The 22,652-nt window shown below is 40.5% G+C and overlaps 1 protein-coding gene across 4 annotated transcripts in view; it reads left to right on the forward strand.

Moving 5' to 3' along the window:
* The window catches only part of RIC3 (RIC3 acetylcholine receptor chaperone), an 86,588-nt gene that overhangs the window by 41,358 nt on the left and 22,578 nt on the right, over positions 1 to 22,652 (forward strand). For 2 of the 4 annotated variants that reach the window (XM_051824364.2, XM_008265650.4), the window contains exons 2-4: positions 13,338 to 13,561; positions 14,622 to 14,697; positions 19,096 to 19,189. In XM_051824364.2, coding sequence (XP_051680324.1) covers positions 13,338 to 13,561; positions 14,622 to 14,697; positions 19,096 to 19,189 — 394 coding nt within the window. Of the gene's footprint in view, positions 1 to 988; positions 2,630 to 13,337; positions 13,562 to 14,560; positions 14,698 to 19,095; positions 19,190 to 22,652 lie in introns of those variants that run through there. The other 2 variants (XM_051824373.2, XM_051824377.2) reach the window with 2 other exon arrangements.

A 22,652-nucleotide genomic window follows, 5' to 3' on the forward strand; every position in this document is an offset into this window, starting at 1 on the left:
GCCAGGGCCAAGAAAGAACTTCTAAGATCAATTCCATTCACGATAGCCACAAAAACAATAAAGTACCTTGGAATAAATTTAACCAAGGAGGTCAAAGACCTCTATGATGAAAATTACAAAACACTAAAGAAAGAAATAGAAGACGACACAAAAAAATGGAAAAACCTGCCATGCTCATGGAATGGAAGAATCAATATTATCAAAATGTCCATTCTCCCAAAAGCAATTTACAAGTTCAATGCAATACCAATCAAAATACCAAAGTCATTCTTCAAAGACCTAGAAAAAACGATGCTGAAATTCATATGGAAAAACAGGAGACCGAGAATAGCTAAAGCAATCCTTTACCATAAAAACAAGGCCGGAGGCATCACAATTCCAGACTTCAAGACATACTACAGGGCAGTTATAATCAAAACAGCCTGGTACTGGTACAAAAACAGATGGATAGACCAATGGAACAGAGTAGAAACACCGGAGATCAATCCAAACATCTATAACCAACTCATATTCGACAAAGGACCTAAAACCAACCCCTGGAACAAGGACAGCCTCTTCAACAAATGGTGCTGGGAAAACTGGATGTCCACATGTCGCAGTATGAAGCAAGACCCCTACCTTACTCCTTATACAAAAATCCACTCAACATGGATCAAAGAACTAGAGATGTGCCACGACACCATGGAACTAATTGAGAGCATAGGGGAAACCCTTCAAGATATTGGAACAGGTGAAGAATTCCTGAAGACCCCAGAGGCATGAGTAATCAAAGATAAAATAAACAAATGGGATTACCTCAAATTGAAGAGTTTCTTTACAGCAAAGGAAACAGGAAAGTGAAGAGGCAACCAACAGAATGGGAGACGTTATTCGCAAACTACACAACAGATAAAGGATTAACTAGAATCTATAAAATGATCAAAAAACACCACAAAATCAAAACAAACAACCCAATAAAAAAAATGGGCCAAGGACCTTAACAGACATTTTTCAAAAGAGGAAATCCAAATGGCCAACAGACACATGAAAAAATGCTCAGGATCCCTAGCCATCAGGGAAATGCGGATCAAAACCACAATGAGGTTTCACCTCAGTCCTGTTAGATTGGCTTACATACAGAAATCAACCAACAACAGATGCTGGCGAGGATGTGGGGAAAAAGGGACACTAATCCACTGTTGGTGGGAATGCAAACTGGTAAAGCCACTATGGAAGACAGTTTGGAGAGTCCTCAGAAACCTGAATATAGCACTACCACAGGATCCAGCCATCCCACTCCTTGGAATATACCCAAATGGAATTAAAGGGGAGAAAAAAAGAGCCATTTGCACCTCAATATTTGTTGCAGCTCAATTCACAATAGCTAAGACATGGAATCAACCTAAATGTCCATCAACGGATGACTGGATAAAGAAACTATGGGATATGTACTCTATGGAACACTATACAGCAGTAAAAATGAAATCCGGGCATTTACAACAAAATGGAGGAAGCTGGAAAACATCATGCTGAGTGAAATAAGCCAGTCCAAAAGGGACAAATATCACATGTTCTCCCTGATCAATGGCAACTAAACGAGCACCTAAAATGATACCCATTGAAGTCAAATGGACACTATGAGAGATCATGACATGAGCAGCCCTTGTCTAGACTGTTGAGGAACAACTTACTATTTTATTCCTTTTAGTATTTTTTTGTTGTTGTTGTTGTTGCTCTGTTTGTTCTACATAAGACCACTGGTTGAACTCTGTAATCAATGCACAATCATTCTTAGGCGTTTAAAATTAACAGAAAAGTGATCTCTGTTAAACATAGGAGTGGGAATAAGAGAGGGAGGAGATATATAGGTTGGAACATGCTCACTCGGACTTACCTCCAATGGTGGAACTAGAAATGTGCCAGGGGATTTCAACTCAGTCTTACCAAGGAGGCAGGTACCAATGTCAGCGCACTTGGTAAAGTGATAAGTATAAATATACAACTGATCAAAAAGATAGGGTATGTGTTGATGAGATTTCACAAATAAGACCAGTGTAAGCAACTAATGAAGGATAGAATTAAAAGGGAGAGAATGATCCTGCGGGGGAAACAGGACACACAGCAGACTCATAGAATGGCAGCACTCCTGCCTCAGAATCAACCCTTGGGACATTTGGATCTGGCTAAAAGGTCCATGAGAGTCTCACAGGCATGGAAAGCCATGACACGGTGGCAAAAAAACAATCTAAATGAAAGATCCTGGTGAACAAGACCCCAGCAGAAGGAACAGGCCATCAAGGAGAGAGGCGCCTTTCTCGGAAGGGAGGAAGGAACCTCCACTGTGATATGGCCTTGATGAAACAAGTTCAGAGTCGGTGAACTCAAGGGGCTTCCATAGCCTAGACAGCTCATAGCAAGAGTCTCGGGTGATTGCTGACATCATAAATAAGAGTGCCAATTGTTAAATCAACAACGGGAGTCACTGGGTACATGCTCCCCATGTAGGATCTCTGTCCTTAATGTGTTCTACTATGAAACTTAAAAACAACACTACTAGTCGAACAATACCCTATATCTTGTGCGGTTGTGTGAGTGCAGCCTGTTGAAATCCTTGCTTAATATATACTAAGTTGATCTTCAGTATATGAAGGTAATTGAAAATGAAACTCGATGAAGGGCGGGATGGGAGAGGGAGAGGGAGTGGGAGAGGGGAGGGCCACAGGAGGGAGGGAGGTTGTGGGGGGAAGCCACAACAATACAAAAGTTGCACTTTGTAAATTCACATTTATTAAATAAAAATAACTATATAACAAACAAACAAAAAGAACTTAATACTTTACCCTTTTAGTATTTTTTATGTTCTACTTAACACTATTGGTTGAACTCTAATTAATACACAATTACTCTTAGGTGTTTAATTAATGCTATAACTAGTACTCAAATAGTATTTTACACTTTGTGTTTCTGTGTGGGTGCAAACTGTTGAAATCTTTACTTAATATATGCTAAATTGATCTTTTGTATATAAAGATAATTGAAAATTAATCTTGATGTGAATGGAAGGGGAGAGGGAGTGGGAGACGGGAGTGTTGTGGGTGGGAGGGAAGTTATGGGGGGGAAGCTATTGTAATCCATAAGCTGTACTTTGGAAATTTATGTTCATTATATAAAATAAAATATAAATATAAAAAAAACAAGGGGTTGAGATAAAATCTTGGGGAAAGGAATTAAAGAAGAACCAAGGAAGAGACTGTTGAATGCTGAGTCAGTGGAAAAAAGAGCTCAGGAGAATGATGTGCCAGAGAGACCAGGGCTGGCAAGTCTGACAAGGATTTATTCAGATTAATCCAGTATTTATTGAAGGACCAGTATGTGTTAATCACTTTCTTGTGTTGCAAAGAAGAGTGAAGAGTGATAAGAGAAAAGGTTTTGATGGTCAAAGTGGGGTTACCATGTTGTAGTAACAGCACTCTTGTCTGTTACTCTTTTTTTTTTTTTTTTTTGACAGGCAGAGTGGACAGTGAGAGAGAGAGACAGAGAGAAAGGTCTTCCTTTTGCCGTTGGTTCACCCTCCAATGGCCGCCGCTGCAGCCGGCGCACCGCGCTGATCCTGGCAGGAGCCAGGAGCCAGGTGCTTTTCCTGGTCTCCCATGGGGTGCAGGGCCCAAGCACCTGGGCCATCCTCCACTGCACTCCCTGGCCATAGCAGAGAGCTGGCCTGGAAGAGGGGCAACCGGGACAGAATCCGGCGCCCCAACCGGGACTAGAACCCGGTGTGCCGGCGCCGCAAGGTGGAGGATTAGCCTATTGAGCCACGGCGCCGGCTTCTGTTACTCTTTAAAGAGGATTTTGTTTTATTTTTTATTGTAATCTCAGTGTCTTACATAGTACCTGGCATGTTTTTTTATTAAGCATTCATTAGTAATTAGGTAAAATATTATACTATATATAAAATGCTAAGACTCATCCTAGGATATAAAACATTTTTACCATCTATCCTATATATTCCATTTTTTTTTTACAAATCCCCCCTATCTTTGAAAATGGTATTTCCTGCCTTGTTAATACCTCTTTGATTTTATGGCACCTGTATGATTTTATAAAACATTTAACCCTTTTAGGCTTCTGGGCCTTCTTCATTAAGATAATAATCATGTCTGGTAACAAAAGATCATTAGACTTTTTAGCTTTTGGACATTCGTATCAGTCACATTTTACATTATCATAACAAAATTTAGCACTGCTTCACATCTTGACAGTATAATCCAAATAGCTTTATTAGTTGATATCTCTACAAGATGAGAGATAAATATCCTTTGATATTTTCAGGGACCCAATTGGAACTATCAAAGTCTACGAATTTGCAACTCTTTGATTTTTTTTTTTTTTTTTTTTTTTTGGACAGGGCACTCACTTGACTTGCATCCTCTTAAAGGTTTCCTCTGGTCTGTTTTAACGAAAACCAGGGGGAAGAGGAAGCTAGGTGGCAGAAGTGATGTAAAGGTAGCTGGCAGGCCAATTGATGGCTGCTTTACACAGTTATCTGCCATCAAAGAGACCCAACAGGCCAGTCCACTGCATTGGTTTTCGATGTGGAAAGCCAGGGCTTCAGCAGAATTCAGCTTATGAAGGGCCCTGGCAGCCATACCAGCCAAGAGTTGGGTCACTGAAATGGACCTGCCCTGGAGTTGAAGGGCTCCAGGTCAGAGCCACAGACCTTGTTCACTCTAAGCTGAAAAGCCCTTCACTTGGCCCAGCTTCCAAAGTGATCACTGCTGTCAAGGGGATGGCCAAGTAGGGTCAGCAGCATTGCAGGCAGAATGTATATTAACTAAAAATGTTTTCCTTTTAAAAATGCCACCTATGTTCTCTTCAAGCCAGCTCTCCTTCCCAGGCCAGCTAGGTAATGGAAGCCAACAGTGTATCTCCCTTGTGATGTACCCCATGTAAAGAGATTGATAGGTCTGAGTCTCGTAACGGGCAAGGCCTTAAAGCCCATCTGATTATTTTAAAGCCCCTTGTGTCAGTTTATGTTTGCCTCTCAATGAGAAAACTTGCTATTGGTTTAATAATGACTGTGTCCTTGGTTTTGTTACCGGAGAAGCAAAGGGTCCTTGTCTTCCCACAAGAAAGAATTCAGGTGTGAGACAGAGAGCAGTGGAAAGCAGATTAGCAAGGTTTATTAGGGTAGGGACATCCGTAAGAACGGATGGGCACCTCTTCAGACAGAATCAGAGAGAGTGCATGGTTCAAATTTAGGCTGGGGCTTTTAAGGGGATGGGTCTTGCCTTCCCGCCTTTTCTCTCCCCCTCTTGTTCTTCTCCTCCCTCTCATTATTCTCCTCCTGAACAAAGGACTTGTTGGGTATAAATACAAAAAATTCCTTTCTGAGTTTTTCCTACTGAAGTTATTAGACAACAAAAGCCTGGCTGGCCCGCCTTAGAGGAAGGATATTTATCAGGCCTGGTAGAAGGGTCAGGACTCCCTGGAAGGTCATCAGGATCTGGGTGGGACTTTGAAGTGCAGATGCTAGGCTGCACCTGGAAGGTTATCAGGATGACTTTGAGATGCAGATGCTGGACCCCTGTAGATGTCAATTCCTTAGGCCCCTGTCACACATACACAAGCTCATTTCTGACTTCCTACCTAACAGTTTTAGATTTTGTGAGTTTAAACTGCTTGTTAGATTTGTTTTTCTCCAGACTTGAAAAAGTAAAATTCTAAGTAGCCATGCATGTGACACCTCCAATGGAAGCAGTTTCTATAAGCTGGCACTGCATCCTCCTGGAGAAGCCACCTCCTGCTGGAACCTTGTCTTGACCCCCTTCCCAAAGTCGCCCCTTTTCAGCATGAAGCAGCCAGAGTGATCATCATCCAGTCCTCCACTAACAGATGCTAGGGTACATTCTTTTTAAGATGGGTTAATAGGTAGGGTGGTCCCAGTGGGATTCTGGATGTAGAATATTTGCTCCCCCCTTACCCCCAAAAGATTATCTTTGGCAAAAAAAAAAAAAAAAAAAAAGGAACAGGCTGTCCTTCTTCCTTGGAATCTCCAAATTTACTAGCAAGGGAGTGGTGGTCACAGTTTACCTATCCCACTGAGCAAGCCAGATAGGATAAAGGATTGTAAATCAGGTCTTTTGAAAGGTTTTGTCCCCACCTGGTAACTGAATGCCAATCTGATTGGCATTTATTTATCTGGGGGGGGGGGGCCCTTTGGATTTTTCCTCTCTTGGAAGCCCCCCTCCATGCCGCTCTGGCTGGAGGTCTTTGACTCTAAAGAATCTTTTCAAATCTCAAAAAAAAAAAGAAAAAGAAAAAGAAAATAGGGTTACATTGCAAGAATTCCAGCTCACCTAACCAGCTGCCTTGCTATACTGTATCAATACCAGTGGGAAGAAATCCAGGATCAAATGGTTACTCTGGGCTTAATCTTCTAAGGATCTGCAAGCTGTTTTCCCAAAGTGACTGCGCCTTTTTTTTTTTTTTTTTTTTTTACATCCTACCAGCAGTATGTGAGAATTCATGTGCTTATTGAACATCTGTAAGTCTTCCTGAGAAAAATGTCTATTCAGATTCTTTGCTCATTTTTAATTGTCTAATATCGAATGTAAAAATTATTTTGGATACTAACCTTTATCAAGAATATGATTTAAAAATATTTTCTTTGATTCAGTGGGTTGTAGTCACTTTTTAAAAAAATCCATTTATTTGAAAGTCAAAGTCAAAGATCTTCCATCAGCAGGTTCACTCCCCAGTTGGCTGCAATGGCCAGGCTGAAGCCAAGAGCTCCATTTGGGTCTCCCATGTGGGTAGCAGGGACCCAAATGCTTGAGCCATTTCTGTTACTTTTACCAGGCCATTGGCAGGAAGCAGAATCAGAAGTAGAGAAGAAGCTAAAACATGAACTAGCACCCAGAAGGGATGCCAGCATTGCAGGCAATGGCCTCAATCACTGCACCACAGTATTGGCCTCACTTTCCTTTTTTCCAAGATTTATTTTATTTGTTTGAAAAGCAGAGTTAGGTAGAGGGAGACTTGAGAGAGAGAGCTTCCATCTGTTGGTTCACTTCCCAAATGGCCACAAAGGCCAAGGCTGGACCATACCTAGCTCGGCAGTCTAGAACTCCATACAGGTCTCTTATGTGAGTGACAGGGGCCCAAGCACTCAGGCTGTCTTCTGCCTTCCCATGTGTACCATTAGGGAGTTGGATAAGAAGTGGAGCAGTTAGGACTAAAACTGGCACTCATTTGGGATGCAGGTGGCTTAACTTGCTGTGGCATAATGCCAGACCCTCTGTTTACTTTCTTGGTGGTGCCTTTTGCAGCAAAAACAATTGTTGAATTTTGATAATATAAAATTTACCTACTTTTTGTTAGTGTTTTTGGTGTTATATGTAAGAAATTACCCAATCCAAGGTTATAAAGATTTATATCTGTATTTCTCATAAGATTTTAAAGTTTAGCCCTTTACATTTAGGCCTTTACTCATTTTAAGTTGATTTTTGTATACGGTGTGAGATAGAAGTCCAGTTTCATTTTTCTTCACCTGAGTATCTAGTTGTCCCCACACCATTTGTTGAAAGACGATGACTTTTAAAGCTTCTTTTAACTCTGAAGTTACTACTTTGCAGTACAATGCCCCCTATCCATAAGGGACACATTTCAAGACCCCAATGAATACCTGAAATTGTGGATAGTACTGACCTGTAATCTATTAACTTCTCCTATACATACATAGCTATGATAACATTTATTTTTTAAAGTACCACAGCAAAAAATTAACTACTATAACTGATAACAACACAGAACAATTTTAACAACATACTGTTATAAAATTGCCAGCATCACTATTCTTGTGTTTTAGGGCCATTGCTAAGGAAATAATGCTTATTTGGACCAAGCATTGTGATTTTGCCAGAATTAATCAGTTAACTGAGAGGCTTAGGTGACTAGTGGACTGGTAGTTTTTGTTGTGTGGATACTTTGGGCCACAGTGAGGGTAGGTGAGTGGGAGATCTCATCATGATGCTTAGAATTATGTGTAATTTAAAACTTTGGTGGCTGGCGCTGTGGCTCACTAGGCTAATCCTCTGCCTGTGGCGCTGGCACCCTGGATTCTAGTCCCAGTCAGGACGCTGGATTCTGTCCCGGTTGCTCCTCTTCCAGTCCAGCTCTCTGCTGTGGCCCAGGAAGGCAGTGGAGGATGGCCCAAGTGTTTGGGCCCTGTACCCGCATGGGAGACCAGGAGGGAGCACCTGGCTCCTGGCATAGGATCAGCGCAGTGCGCCGGCCGTAGCAGCCATTTGGGGGGGTGAACCAACGGCAAAGGAAGACCTTTCTCTCTGTCTCTCTCTCTCTAACTCTGCCTGTAAAAAAAAAAAAGAAAAAAAAAACTTTTGTACTATTTCTGGAATTTTCCATTTAATATATTTGGACTGCAGTCCAAATATAGGTAATGGAAATATATTTAATATATTCGGACTGCAGTCCAAATATAGGTAATGGAAATCACAGAAAGAAATACTATAGATAAGGAAGGGCTACAGTATGTTGGTTTTTGTTGTTGTCTAAACAAGTAGACATTCAGAATTTTTCTTGACAGCCCTCTATTGAGAGTATTTGTGTCTAAACAGGGAATGCCATCACTCAGTTGCTTTAAATTCTTCCTCCTCTGACTTTTATGATACTGGCTTACTTCTGGTTGACTTTAGCCAACTCATTTTTCTTTTCTTCCTCTTTTTGCATTGAAGTACATTTATTCATCCAGCTTTTTTGGTATTGGAAATAATTCACTCAACTTTATTTTGTCTCTTAGGTAGCTTAGAGTTTGTTTTCTTCCCAACCCTAACTGCAGCATGATAAAAATTTTCTCTGTCTTCTACCCATAGAGTATTAAGAGAAATAGAATATAGTGTGCGGATACTGTGACCTCTGTCTTCTCTTACTCTAAGCTCTTCCAGTTCATTCATCATATCTGTTAGTACTTCTAATACTTCCTCTTAGAATTTCCTGACTGCTCCCCCATCAGCTCTATATTCTGTCATCTATTAAATGCTGCTGCCAATTACATGGTAACAACCCTTGAACTTACCCTTTTTTTATAGCTATAGCTATCACCCCTTGCATTTCAAAGCTCAATTACTGTTTAGTCTTTTGGCTGGTTCTCCAGGCCCAGTTTCTCTCTCTACTAGGTACTATACTCAAATGCTAGATTAATTCCCCTCAAGCATTCTTCTCTTAAAATATCCCTCTGATCCAAGCTTTACAATATCAAGTATGTATACCACACAAGTGAACATTAAACTCCTCCCCATTTCTGCTTCCCCCTCCTATGTCTTGTTACTTCCCTAAATGAAGCCAAACTAATTTTGTAGTCACCCTGTTTAATGGTTTTTTGTTCTCCATCTGTTGAGTGCATGTGTTCATCTTTTTTTCTGGTACCACTTTGCCTCTCTGCTCTTCTGGGTCTCTTATTCCCCTCAATGACTGACCCTATTTGACTCCTGTCTTGTCTCTCTCTCTCTCTTTTTTTTTTTTTCACACTTCAGTATGTAAACATTTCTTTTGTCAAGTAATCAAATCCCTGATACCCTGCTGTTATTTGTCTTTGTTTTGATGTATTTCTTTTTAAAAGCATTGTGCCATGTGGGAACTACTGTGTCTACTTCATTTATGGTTCCTTTCTCACCTATGGCACAGACTTGAACGTAATAGGTATCCAGTAAGTCTTCCAGGCTGATATGCACATAAATTATGGAGAGAGATGTACAATGTGTAACTTCATCATTTTTCGGTTTTAGAAATGAAAAATTAAGCATTTTATGTCATCTGGTTTTCTTTTTCCATTTTGTTTAATGCCAGGTTTTGAAGACAGTATTCTCAGCTTAGTATATAATTCAGCTTATTACTCCAAATATTAAATCTTATTACTCCACAATTGAATTAGTTTACTGAATGAACACTAGTCACTGAATATATCAGATCTCTCAGGAGAGAGGTTAGCTTCATAGAGGGTGGCTATACACTTGTTTTTGAAGGTGCATAATAGCCTTAAGGCCACAGTTAACATTTGGTATGCTAAGATCCTTGTTGATTTAAAAAAGACACCCAGAAAAAGCATCATGTGACTTACATCTTCCCTGTCTGACTTTCCAAAGTCTGTTTCTATTGCTGACCCACTCTTTGTTCACTTAATTTCCATGTCATCCAAAGTCAGTATTGGGAAGGAAATGAGGATTGTTGGAGTGGAGCTTGGCTGAGAAAGGATACAAGGTAGAAGGCAGCTTCCCAGCCCAGCAGCTCGCTGTTTGCCTGCCTGTCCTGTCTGCCCACCCTTCTGCCTGCCTTTTTACCCCCGGAGCAGAGTTGACGGAAAGACAGTCCTTAATTCATAACACCATTAACTTTGTCAGTGAAAGGTTTCTTTGTTTTGTTGTTTCTTTCATGTTTAGTATTTTCCCCTCAATCCACCTGCTCACTCTCTTCCCTGCTCATAGGTACCCATTCCTTTTTTTTTAAATGTCTATATGCCTACATATTTGCTTGAAAGGTATGTAATGTAGTTACATGTATGTCTTCAACTTACATAATGGTATCTGCTTATGATTTACTCAATGCTGTGTTTTTAAATGTGTATGCATGTTGCTCTAGGGACATATAAAGTGTGGGTTAATGCTATGTAAAATTCCATGTTTGTATCCCACCATTTTGATTTGCCATTCTTTCATTATAGAAATCAAAGTTACAGCAAACTGTCAGCTACAACATGATTACAATGAACATTCTTATTAGTGAATACCCCAAAAATGGTTGCAGGAGTTGCTGTAGAACCCCCAGACTAGGCCTGCTCACCCACACAGCAAGCCAATCACTGACACTGGGGTGGTAGAAAAAGTTGGTATTCATTGCTAAGCAAAGAGTAAGGAGTCAGGTAGCTAATGTTCAATTCCCAGACTCCCTGAAGGATTAAAGGTATTGAATTAAAGTTGGGGATGAGCAGTGTGTGAGCCTGTGGTTGGTTTGCAGTAAATGTGGCCTGCCTTTGGTCAGTGGTGGGGCCATCATGTTTCCTTTGGACTGGCAAATATGAGCTCCAATATGTATAGGTCTAATGGTAGCTAGGGTATTACTTTGATCAGGGCTCATGATTTCTTGCAAAGCTTTCACAGTAGAGGCCGAAACTGAAATGTTAACTACAGGGCCAATGAGAGTTTCATAATTCAGGTTTTAGGTTTTGGCTTTAATTATTGCAGAGGAACTGCAAGTTAAGGAACAAAATAAAGGTATTAGGGATGAAGGCTTGGTGTCATTATCACACAAGACTGTAAAGTGTGTGTGTGTGGCGGGGGGGGATCATCAGATCACAGGGCCTGTTCATAACGTAATGTCACTAGATACAGGCAGATCGCTTAGCAGAATGGCTGTATCATTTGCATGCTTACCTCTGGTGCATGAAAAGTCTATCTCCCCCATATCATTGCCAGCCCGTACCATTATTTTTGCCTTTCTGATGGGAATAATGTGATGTCTTGTGATTTTCATTTGTATTTTGCTCATTGGTTTTACTTGAATTTTAATAATCTCTTTATATAGTTTGCCGTTTAGATTTCTCTTTCTCCAAGTTCCCTACTCATTCACCCATTTTCTGATGGATTCTCTAGGATGCTTATACTGAATTATAGACTCCCCTTCTACGTTACAGATACTTAATCCCTTGTCACTTTCAGATATTGCAAATATTTCCCTTACCTGTCATCTCTCTTAATTCTCTTCTTGGTATTTATTGAACATAAATCCCTGATTTTACTAAAGTCTAGCAATGATGTACTTTATAGTTTATCCTTTTAGTATCTTTTTTCAAAGACTTATTCATTTATTTGAAAGAAGGAGTTAGAGAAGGAGAGGCAGAAAGAGATCTTCCATCTGCTGGTTTATCCCCCAAATCAGCCGGAGCAGGGCTGATCCATAGCCAGGAGCTAGGAGCCTTTTCTGGGTCTCCCACATGGGTGCATGGGCCCAAACACTTGGTCCATCTTCTGCTGCTCTCCCAGGCACACTAGCAGGAAGCTGGATCGGATGTGGAGCAGCTTGGACTAGACCTGGTGCCCACATGAAATGCTAGTGACTATGGTGGCAGCTTTACCCGCTATACCACAGCACCACAGTGATGGTCTACCTTTTAGTGTCTTATGACGTCTTTCTATTCTTTATACTGTTATCTCTGAGTGAGTTTTCCCCACAAGCCTATTGACATGACCTTTGAAAGAGATATTTTTCCTTTCTGTCTCACTTTGGCCCTCAGGAGGCTTGAGGTGTTAATTTTCAGTTCCTCTTAATGGAGGGAAAACAATCCAAGAAAATGAATTTTTCTCTAAGCCCTGCCCTTTTGCTTAAAAGCTTGGGTCCTTTGACCCTGTTTTCTTTATGTAGCCACTCTGCTCAGCTGTAGCTGATTGGAAAGGGATGAATACTTACCAACACTAAATACTCAGTCTTCCTCTAAGGAATTTGGAATAAAGACCTGTCTCAGCTTACAAATTAGGAGCTTTGGGAGTGACCATCTTCTGTGTGCACAAAGAAGCTAGAGAAACGATCCACAGAGGAGAATGAAGAAGATATGCACGGAGGAACAAAGAAAAAAGTCTAATGGCCCCATGGAGAGAGATTGAGCTAGGATGTGAAACTCGCAGTCCTGGGTCTTCATGGCTTTCCAGTTTCTGGTTCTATTCTCTCCTGAGACCACATTGCATTTCCTTATCTGTACTATTTAGGGGTGGCTAACAGCTTTAGCATATAGACTCTGATGTGTATAATGGCCCTACCACAATGGAAGTTTATTTCTCATTCATAGAAACAGGTCCAGATGGCTCTGAGTCAGTGGGTGGCAGCAGTGGAGGGCTCTGTGCCGCATGGTTATCCAGGAACTCAGGTTCACAGAGGCTCTGCCATTTTCCACACGTTGCCTCCAAGGTCTCCCTGGATATCAGCATTCGTCCTGCAGAAAGGTAGTAACCGTGGACTGAACACATGGGAGATTTTATAGGCCAGACCTTGAACTAGCACAGTCATTCACATTGCTTTGGCTGGAATTCAGTCATATGACCAAGTTTAACTCTGTGAGGGACTGAAAAATGTGATTTAGCTGTGGACCCAGAAGGAAGAGGAAATGGGTTTGGTGAGTAGCTAGTTACCACATTATATTTAGTAAATGTGTGATACTTCTGTACCTTTTTAATGAAATTCCCGTTTTTTCTTAAACCTGTTTGAGTTGGCTTCTGTTGTTTGTACTCCAAAGCATGAGCTGTTTTCATGATAAGATAATGGAAGGATAAAGACAGAATCATTTATTTTCTCAGGAAAGTTGGGCCGATTTCCTCCTATGATGCATCATCACCAGGCACCTTCAGATGGCCAAACCCCTGGGGCTCGTTTCCAGAGGTCTCACCTTGCGGAGGCATTTGCAAAGGCCAAAGGATCCGGAGGCACTGGAGGAGGAGGTAGTGGAAGAGGCCTCATGGGGCAGATTATTCCAATCTATGGTTTTGGAATTTTTTTATATATACTGTACATTCTGTTTAAGGTAAGTGGAATCATTTTAATCATATTATATCAGTGGAAATCTAAAATGATCACAATAAAAATCATTGTCTACATTAAAACCCTTTACAGTTCATAAAGCACTTTTAAATCTGTCACCTCTTTAAAGCTTGGCTCCTCTTTGTGAGGCATTTAGGATAGCCATTATTTTCAGTTTTACAAATGAGAAATCTGGGCTCAGAATTTAAGTGATTTGCACCAGAATTCACAACTGAAAAGGCAGAACCTGGACTTGAACCTGGATTTTCCAGTTCCTATAAGAAATGTAATTCAAAGTTAAAAAAAATTTTTTTTTAACAGAGTATCCTTGCAAGCTGAAAAGCATAAAGATGTCCTAAGAAGAAGTTTATTATTAGGATTTACACAGTGACTTCTAAGTAGCCACTCTGAGTCCATATACCAATGCCCTTACCAACACTGCTTCATCCTTTATTCCCCGTAGGAATATGAGATGCTGTCTTTAATATCTCCATTAATTCTCCTGAGACAGAACTGTCTGAAACTAAGCCTGTTGTTTCCTAGCTCTAGGGAGATGTGTTGGGGTCCTTTCAAAGCAGACTCCCAGTTAAGTTCCATCACCATGAGATCAGTTGTAGGCTGTGGGCCTATGCACTATAAAGTAGAGGCAGAAACGTCACTTTGCACTCCTGACTTGTGTAAGGTTAGGTAAGATGTTCCTTCTTGCCTGGGAATTCTGCAGCCTACAAAAATACTATACATCCTTTTGGATGAGCATGGACAAGGCAGATGATCCAAGGGAGATATTTTATTCCTTGTACCTTGATATATATATGTATATATATATGCATGTATATGTATATGTATGTATATATGTATATGTGTATATATATACTTTTTAACTTGGAAGACTTCTCATCTTTCAGTGGCTTTGTTTATTTTTTGAGACATTTCTCTGATGTTGCTATTTGCTTTGGTTTCTGACTTAATTGTCTCCCAACTTTTTCCCCCCATTTAATATGAGGGTTCCATGACTTTGAGGTTCTGAGCTGCTGTTGATGTGCTGTACCTCCTTCAATTCTCAGCTCTCTAAGGGAAAAACTACTGCAGAGGATCGTAAATGTTCTCCTGCCTCAGCTGGAAACAGCCACAGGAAAATTAGTAAGTGTCGCTTCTCACTGCTTTCACAAGTGTTACTGAGTCAGATAGTTGTAATACAGCCAGAGGTTCCATCTCTTGGTATGTCCCAAGAGCATTGCTCAAAAGTTGCTACAGACTAATCTGATGGCATTATTAACCTTAGCTCTGGGATTCTCAAAAGTTCCCAGATTATCTTGAACTTTTAAGGGAACAATAGCTACACAAAGGGTAAAATAGCTACAAAAAGTAGTTCGCTTTTGGAATGAGCCCCATTTCTAGACTCTAAAATGTAGCAAGTATCTTTGTTTGACAGAGAGGAAAACTGAGGGAGAGGTATCTGTCTATTGCCAAGTCAGTTATTAGATCTAGTACAAAAATTTAATACTTTGGGCTCGCTCTTCTTTTTCTTTTTTTTTAAACTTTTATTTTGTAAATATAATTTTCCAAAGTACAGTTTATGGATTATAATGGCTATTCCCCCCCATAACTTCCCTTCTACCCCCACCCCTCCCATCTCCCGCTCCCTCTCCCATTCCATTCACATCAAGATTCATTTTCAATTATCTTTATATACAGAAGATCTATTTAGTATTTATTAAGATTTCATCAGTTTGCACCTACACAGAACATAAAGTGTAAAATACTATTTGAGTACTAGTTATAGCATTAATTCACATTGGACAACACATTAAGGACAGAGATCCCACATGAGGAGTAAGTACACAGTGACTCCTGTTGTTGACTTAACAATTTGACACTCTTGGTTATGGCATCAGAAATCTCCCTAGGCTCTAGTCATGAGTTGCCAAGGCTATGGAAGCCTCTTGAGTTCACTGACTTTGATCTTATTTAGACAAGGTCATAGTCAAAGTGGAAGTTCTCTCCTCCCTTCAGAGAAAGATACCTCCTTCTTTGATGGCCCATTCTTTCTGCTGGGATCTCACTCATAGAGATCTTTCATTTAGGGTTTTTGTTGTTGTTGTTGTTGTTGTTGTTGTTGTTTTTTTTTTTTTTCCAGAGTGTCTTGGCTTTCCATGCCTAAAATACTCTCATGGGTTCTTCAGCCAGATCCGAATGCCTTCAGGGCTGATTCTGAGGCCAGAGCGCTGTTTAGGACATCTGCCATTCTATGAGTCTGCTGTGTATCCAGCTTCCCATGTTGGATCGTTCTCTCCCTTTTTTATTCTATTAGTATTAGCAGACACTAGTCTTGTTTGTGTGATCTCTTTGACTCTTAGATCTATCAGTGAGATCAATTGTGAACTGAAATTGATCACTTGGACTAGTGAGATGGCATTGGTACATGCAATCTTGATGGGATTGAGCTCGTCTTAAGATTTTTTATAGATTTATTTGAGAGGTAGAGTTACAGAGAGAGGCAGAGGCAGTCTTCCATCCACTGGTTCACTCCCCAGAGGGCCTCAATGGCCACAGCTGAGCTGATCCAAAGCCAGGAGCCAGGTGCTTCTTCCTGGTCTCCCATGTGGGTGCAGGGGCCCAAGGACTTGGGCCATCTTCCACTGCTTTTGCAGGCCACAGCAGAGAGCTGGAAAAGAAGTGGAGCAGCCGGGACATGAACTGGTACCACCATATGGGATTCCAGCACCACAGGTGGAGGCCTAACCCACTACACCACAGAGCTGGCCTTTTTTTTTTTTTTTTAAAGATTTATTTATTTTTATTTGAAGGAGTCATGGAGAGACTAAGAGAGAAGGATCTTCCATTCACTGGTTCACTCCCTAGATGTCTGCAACAGCCAGGGCTGGGCCCAGCCGAAACCAGGAGCCAAGAATCTCCTCTGGGTTTCCCATGTGAGTGGCAGGGACCCAAGCACATGGGACATCCTCTGCCACTTTACCCACTTTTCTTTAAACATGGTCATCAAATATTTATTGCCCAACTAGAATGTTCCGTGCTCTCTGGGGAAATGAAATACAGTATGACTTTTTTTTTCCCCTCTAAGAATATGTAGACTAGAATGGATGTCAGGAAAAAGAACTGAAAAGTCGATTGCCTAGAAAGAAGGATTATGCAAAAGAATTATGGGAAATCACATCTGTCTGCGTGGCCATGGAGGAAGGCCTAGAAGATAGGACAGCTGTGGAAAGTGGAATTCACAAATAAGTTCATTTTGGTTCAAAATTTTTGAAAGATATGCCAAGGAGTCTTCAAAAATTTCATAGAAATGCACATCATGAAAAAACTAGGCATGAATTTCAAAGGTTTATATCAAAATAAACTCATATTTTAATTCCATTTTCCATGAGGTAGCTTGAATAAGACACGGACAAGCAAGAGGTCTTGAGCTTGTGGAGGTCTTAGGGTGTTCATTTAGAGCAGCTGTGGGAAAGAAGGGACGAATAGGTTAAGGCTGGATTGCTGCTTTGTGTTGCGGATAATGAAGCCTAACCAGAGGATGTTAAAGAGAAGTGAGGCCGAGCTACCAAAGTGTCTGCCCCAGGCCATAGCTGCTTTTTTGGATTTACTCCTGGATTCTCTATGGAAATAAATATCCTAGTCATGTTCTGCGTCCTTTCTGGAAATCTTAAATATTCAAGAAATCTTCTAAGAAAGTGATGGGAAGTATATCAGTAAAATAATTTTTAAAAATTTTATTGACTCTTTAAAGAACAGCAAATTCTGTTATGTAATGTGTTTGAAACAAAAGAAGTAAATAAAATTTTGAGAGCAGCTGTTTCATAGTAATGGTAAGAACAATTTTATCAGCCTCTTCTTCAGTCTTAACGCATGTGGAAGATAAAAATAACCTAACACTTATGTAGCACAATCCCCCAGACACTTTGCAGATGTCAACTGCATGTGTGAGAGTTTGTCCTAGAAGTACTGAAAGGCATTTGAAATATTACATTTTATGGTGACCCTCTAACTGTATCATCTGAGTGGAAGAGTACTTGGGTATGAAATAGAAAAACTTCATTGTCTACATAATGGACAGCAGTTTATTTCCTACTATCCTAAAACTCATGTCATTTATTGATTTTTTTTTCTGTTCTACTTTTAGAGTTTTAGTATCACTTTAATCTGTGTCATCTCTAGTGACCCCAGTTGAGGAACCCTCTGGGAGACAGATTCTGACATGGCCTCCTCTTTAAACTCAGACAGTCAAGGTAGAAAACTTTTGGCAGGGAGCTCCAAGCCCCAGTGCAAGACTTCCTCTATTGAAGAAGTTTTTTAAAAAGATTTTTATTTATTTGAGAGGTAGAGTTACAGACAGAGAGAGGGAGAGACAGAGAGAAAGGTCTTCAATTGCTGGCTCACTCTCCAAGTGGCCACAATGACCAGAGCTGAGCCAGTCTGAATCCAGGGACAAGGGAGCTTCTTCTGGGTCTCTTATGTGGGTACAGGGGCCCAAGAAGTTGGGCCACCTTCCACTGCTTTCCCAGGCCATAAACAGGAAGCTAGATTGGAAGAGGAGCAGTTGGGACATGAACTGGAGCCCATTTGGGATGCTGGCATCACTGGTGAAGGCTTAGCCATTACGCCACAGTGCCAGCCTCACAGTATAACTTTTTTTTTTTTTTAAAGATTTATATTTATTTGAAAGGCAGAGTAATAGAGAGGAGAGGCAGAGAGAGAGAGAGAGAGAGAGAGAGAGAGAGAGAAGGAGAAGTCAGTCTTCCATCCACTGGTTCAATCCCCAATTGACCGCAGAGAGAGAGAGAGAGAGAGAGAAGGAGAAGTCAGTCTTCCATCCACTGGTTCAATCCCCAATTGACCGCAATGGCTAGAGCTGCACCGATCTGAAGCCAGGGGCCAGAAGCTTCTTCCGGGTCTCCCATGCAGGTGTAGGGGCCCAAGGACTTGGGCCATCTTCTACTGCTTTCCCAGGCCATAGCAGAGAGCTGGATTGGAAGTGGAGCAGTCGGGACTCGAACCAGTGCCCATATAGGACGCCAGCACTGCAGGCAGCGGCTTTACCCGCTACGCCACAGCACCGGCCACAGTATAACTTTTAAGCTTTTAACTTGCAGATGCGTTTGCAAACCTTAGGTGCAGATAAAATATTGCTTATTTCAGGGTCTTAACTTCTGTTATAAACAGTACCTTATAGATTTGATGTTTTACTCTGAAGTGTAATTTTGGTTTACCCTCTGCTTGTCTTCTTGGGTGGCTGTGCAGGGGTATGTTTTCACTCCTGTTTTCTTTAGTTTGTCCTGCTGTATTTCTGTATGTAAAAGGGGCTGATTTATGCATCAGTCATTATCCTGTAGATACTGGTGCCCAGATTCTGTACTCTTTTTGTCCCAACTGGGTAAACTGGAGAGATTCATTCTTTTCCCTTGAGTCTCAGGCCCAGTCTGGATTATTTTAGAGTCGTAGCCAGATCTGTTTCATTAAAGGGACTAGGAGTTGTGTATAATGGTTTCTTACAGTGATGCTTTGTATTTTTTTTTTCAGCCAATTTTGAGCTTGTTCAACTGCAAGAAAAATTGAAGGAGACAGAGGAAGCCATGGAAAAATTAATCAACAGGGTGGGACCTAATGGTGAGAGGTAGGTTTCTTCTAACCAAAATCAAGACTGTTTCTCATTTAGAGAATTAATTCAAAATGTTATTTTTATTTGATGCATACACTACTTGTTTTAATTTTATGTAATTGTCTACTTGTCATTTACATGTTTTTTTTCTCATTTAACATTTTTTAAAAAAGATTTATTTCTTTGAAAGACAGAGTTAGAGAGGGAGAGACAGAGAAATCTTCCATCTGCTGGTTCATTCCCCAAATGGCTGCAACGGCCAGAGCTGGGCTGTTCTGAAGCCAGGACCAGGAGCTTCTTCTAGGTCTCTCACATGTGTTCAGGGATCCATCTTCTGCTGCTTTCCCAGGCACAGTAGGAGTTAGCTGGATCGAAAGTGGAGCAGCTGGGACTCCAAAGAGTGCCCAGATGGAATGTGGCACTACAGGTAATGGCTTTACCCACTATGCCACAGTGCTGGCCCCTCACATATTTTCAATCTATCCAACAACCTGAATATTCAAGAATTTAGTGTGGTACAAATTATTGTGAGGGAGTAAATCAATGAGTAAACCATCAGAGTGAAGTAACTGATGGTTTTAAACCATCAGAGTGAAGTAATTGGATTTTAAGGAAGATAATTTCCTAGCTATCTAAAAGGCCTGTTTTAAATTGTTTTGCCTTTAATTAACACATATTAATTGTATATATTTAGGGGATATAATATGGTATTCAGTACATGTATACTCATGTAATATTCAGGTCAGGAAAATTGTCATGTCTAGTACCTCAAATATTTATTATTTCTTTGTGTTGGGAGCATCCAAAATTTTTCTCTGCCAGCTCTTTTGAACTAATCAATAAATTGTTATTAACCATAGTTACCCTACTGTGCTACATGAGTCATGAGAGGTTATTCCTCCTGTCCAGCTGTGCCCTTGTACCTGTTTATTCTCTCTCCCTCCTCCCTTCATCTCTTCCCAGCCTCTGGTAACCATGATTCTCCCTACTTTTGAGAGAGAAACTTTTTTAGCTTCTACATTATAAGTGAGAACATGCAATCTTTGTCTTTCTGTGCCTGCCTTCACTTATCCTCCAGGTTTATCCATGTTGCTACAAATGACAAGATTTTCTTCTTGGTTTTTGGGGTGTGTGTGTGTGTGTGTGTGTGTATCACATTTCTCTTTATCCATTCATGTTTGAACATTTAGGTTAATTTCATATCTTGGTTATTCTGAATAGTGCTGAGTAAAACATGGGAATACAAAATATCTTTGTCATCCTGATTTGCTTTGGATATATACCCAGTAATGTGGTTGCCGGATCATATGGCTACTCTTTTTAAAGATTTACTTAATTTATTTGGAAGTCTGAGTGACACAGACAGGGACAGAGACAGACACATTGAGATCTTCCCACCCACTAGTTCACTCTCCAAATAGCCGTGATGACCAGAGCTGGTCCAGGCTGAAGTCAGGAGCCAGGAACTCCTTCCAGATCTCATCCATGTGGGTGGCAGGGCTCCAAGTACTTGGTTCATCGTCTCTCCCAGGCATATTAGCAGGAAGCTGAATTGGAAGTGGGCAGCCAGGAGTCAAATTGGCACTCTAACATTACAGGCATTAACCTACTGTGCCACAATGCCGGAAACCTCCATATTGTTTTTCATAATAGCTGTGCTAATTTGTATTCCCAGCAATGGTGTAAAATATGTGGAATTTTTCCTGGGTTCTCTGTTATGTCTTATTGGTCTGTGTGTCAGTTCTTATGCTGGTACCATGCTGTTTTGATTACTTTAACTTTGTAGTACGTTTTGAAGTCAGATATTGTAAGTTCCAGCTTTTTTATTTTTGCTCAGGATAACTTTGGCTGTCCTAGTTATTTCATGGTTCTGTATGGACTTTAGGAATATTTTTATATTTCTGTGATGAATGTCACTGTTTTTTGGATAGGAGTTATTTTGAATCTGTGGATCACTTTGGATAGTAGGAGTATTTTAATAGTATTAATTCTTCTAATCTGTGAACACAGAATTTCTTTGCATTTTTCTGTGTGTGTTCCCTTCAGTTTCTTTCATCAGTATTTTATAATTTTCATTATAGGCTTCTCTTACCTCGTTGGTTAAATTTACTCCTTGATTTTTTTGTAGCTGTTATAAATGGGATGGCTTTCTTGATTTCTTTTTCAGTTTGTTGCTATTGCAGAGAAATGCTACTGCTTTTTCTATGTTGATCTGTGTCCTATAATTTTATTGTAGCTATTGATCAGTTTAACAATTTTCTTTGTGGAATCTTCAGATTTTTCTATATATTAGACCATGCCATGTGCAGACATGAATGGTTTGGCTTCCATTTGCTTGCCCTTTATTTCCCTCTCTTGTCTGATTCTCTGGCTAGGATTTCCACAACTTTTTGAATAAGAGTGGTAAAAGTGGGCACCTTCATTTTGTTCCAGATCTTAGAGGAAATGCTTTCAGCTTTATTCCATTCAGTATATTAACCATGGTTTTATCATTTATGGCTTTAATTTCCCTGCTTAATTTATTATTAAAAAAATATATATATATATTTGAAAAGAGACAGATATCAGTTGATCTTTCATCTGCTGGTTCACTCCTCAAATGGCCACAACAGCTAGGGCTGGACCATGCTGAAGTCAGAAGCCAGAAACTCCATTCTGGTCTCCCACATGGGTGGCCCAGGCTCAAGTACTTGAGCTGCCTGTGTCTTCCCACGTACATTAGCAGAAAGCTTTAACCCACTGCGCCACAACACCGGCCCCTCAGATGCCATCTTAAGGTTGGGAAATGAAATACTTTTTTTCTTTCTCCCTGTTAGTGATTAAGGATAACATTTGTTAAGCTGAGTACAAAAAGTAATGCAGGTGCAGAACTGGCCAATTACAAAAATAGAAGGCACTTCCATGAGGGTGGTTTTCCTTCAGGAATGTTAAGCTTATATCAACCAGAACACTCTGGGTATTGCAAAGAAACTAAGTAGCTCCTAGATAAAAACTTGTTTCAAAGCAGATAGTTCAGTCGTCTAAGTAGGGTCTTGTCTGTTTATCATGTGGTGCATTGCTTCCCTCTCACAGAAACTTTACATACTACTTGAGCCTCATGTTATTATTTTTTTTTTGCAGGCATTCTCCCAGAGCAGCATAGTTAAGTTGGGACTCATAGCAGGTTTTGTAAACTGTGAAACTTGAGCTCTGTGCTTCAAGAGTAGCACAGAATGCTATCAGAAGTCAGGGACCTTAGCTTTGGTAATAGTGCTGCCAGTAATGATAACATGAATGCATTTGTAATTTCTCTTCTGTGAACTTCAGTTTTCCCAGTTTCCCTGGTATAGGTGATGGAACTTGAATAATTATCTAGCCCTGAAATTTTAGAACATATCCCCATTCCTGAGTGGTAGATTCACCATGGTGATTCTAGTAACTTATCTTTCTGTGGTTGAGGATAATGGCCCAGAACATTTTCCTTTGAGGATCTGGTTTC

Source organism: Oryctolagus cuniculus, chromosome 1, assembly GCF_964237555.1.
Source record: "Oryctolagus cuniculus chromosome 1, mOryCun1.1, whole genome shotgun sequence".
NCBI classification, from domain to species: domain Eukaryota; kingdom Metazoa; phylum Chordata; class Mammalia; order Lagomorpha; family Leporidae; genus Oryctolagus; species Oryctolagus cuniculus.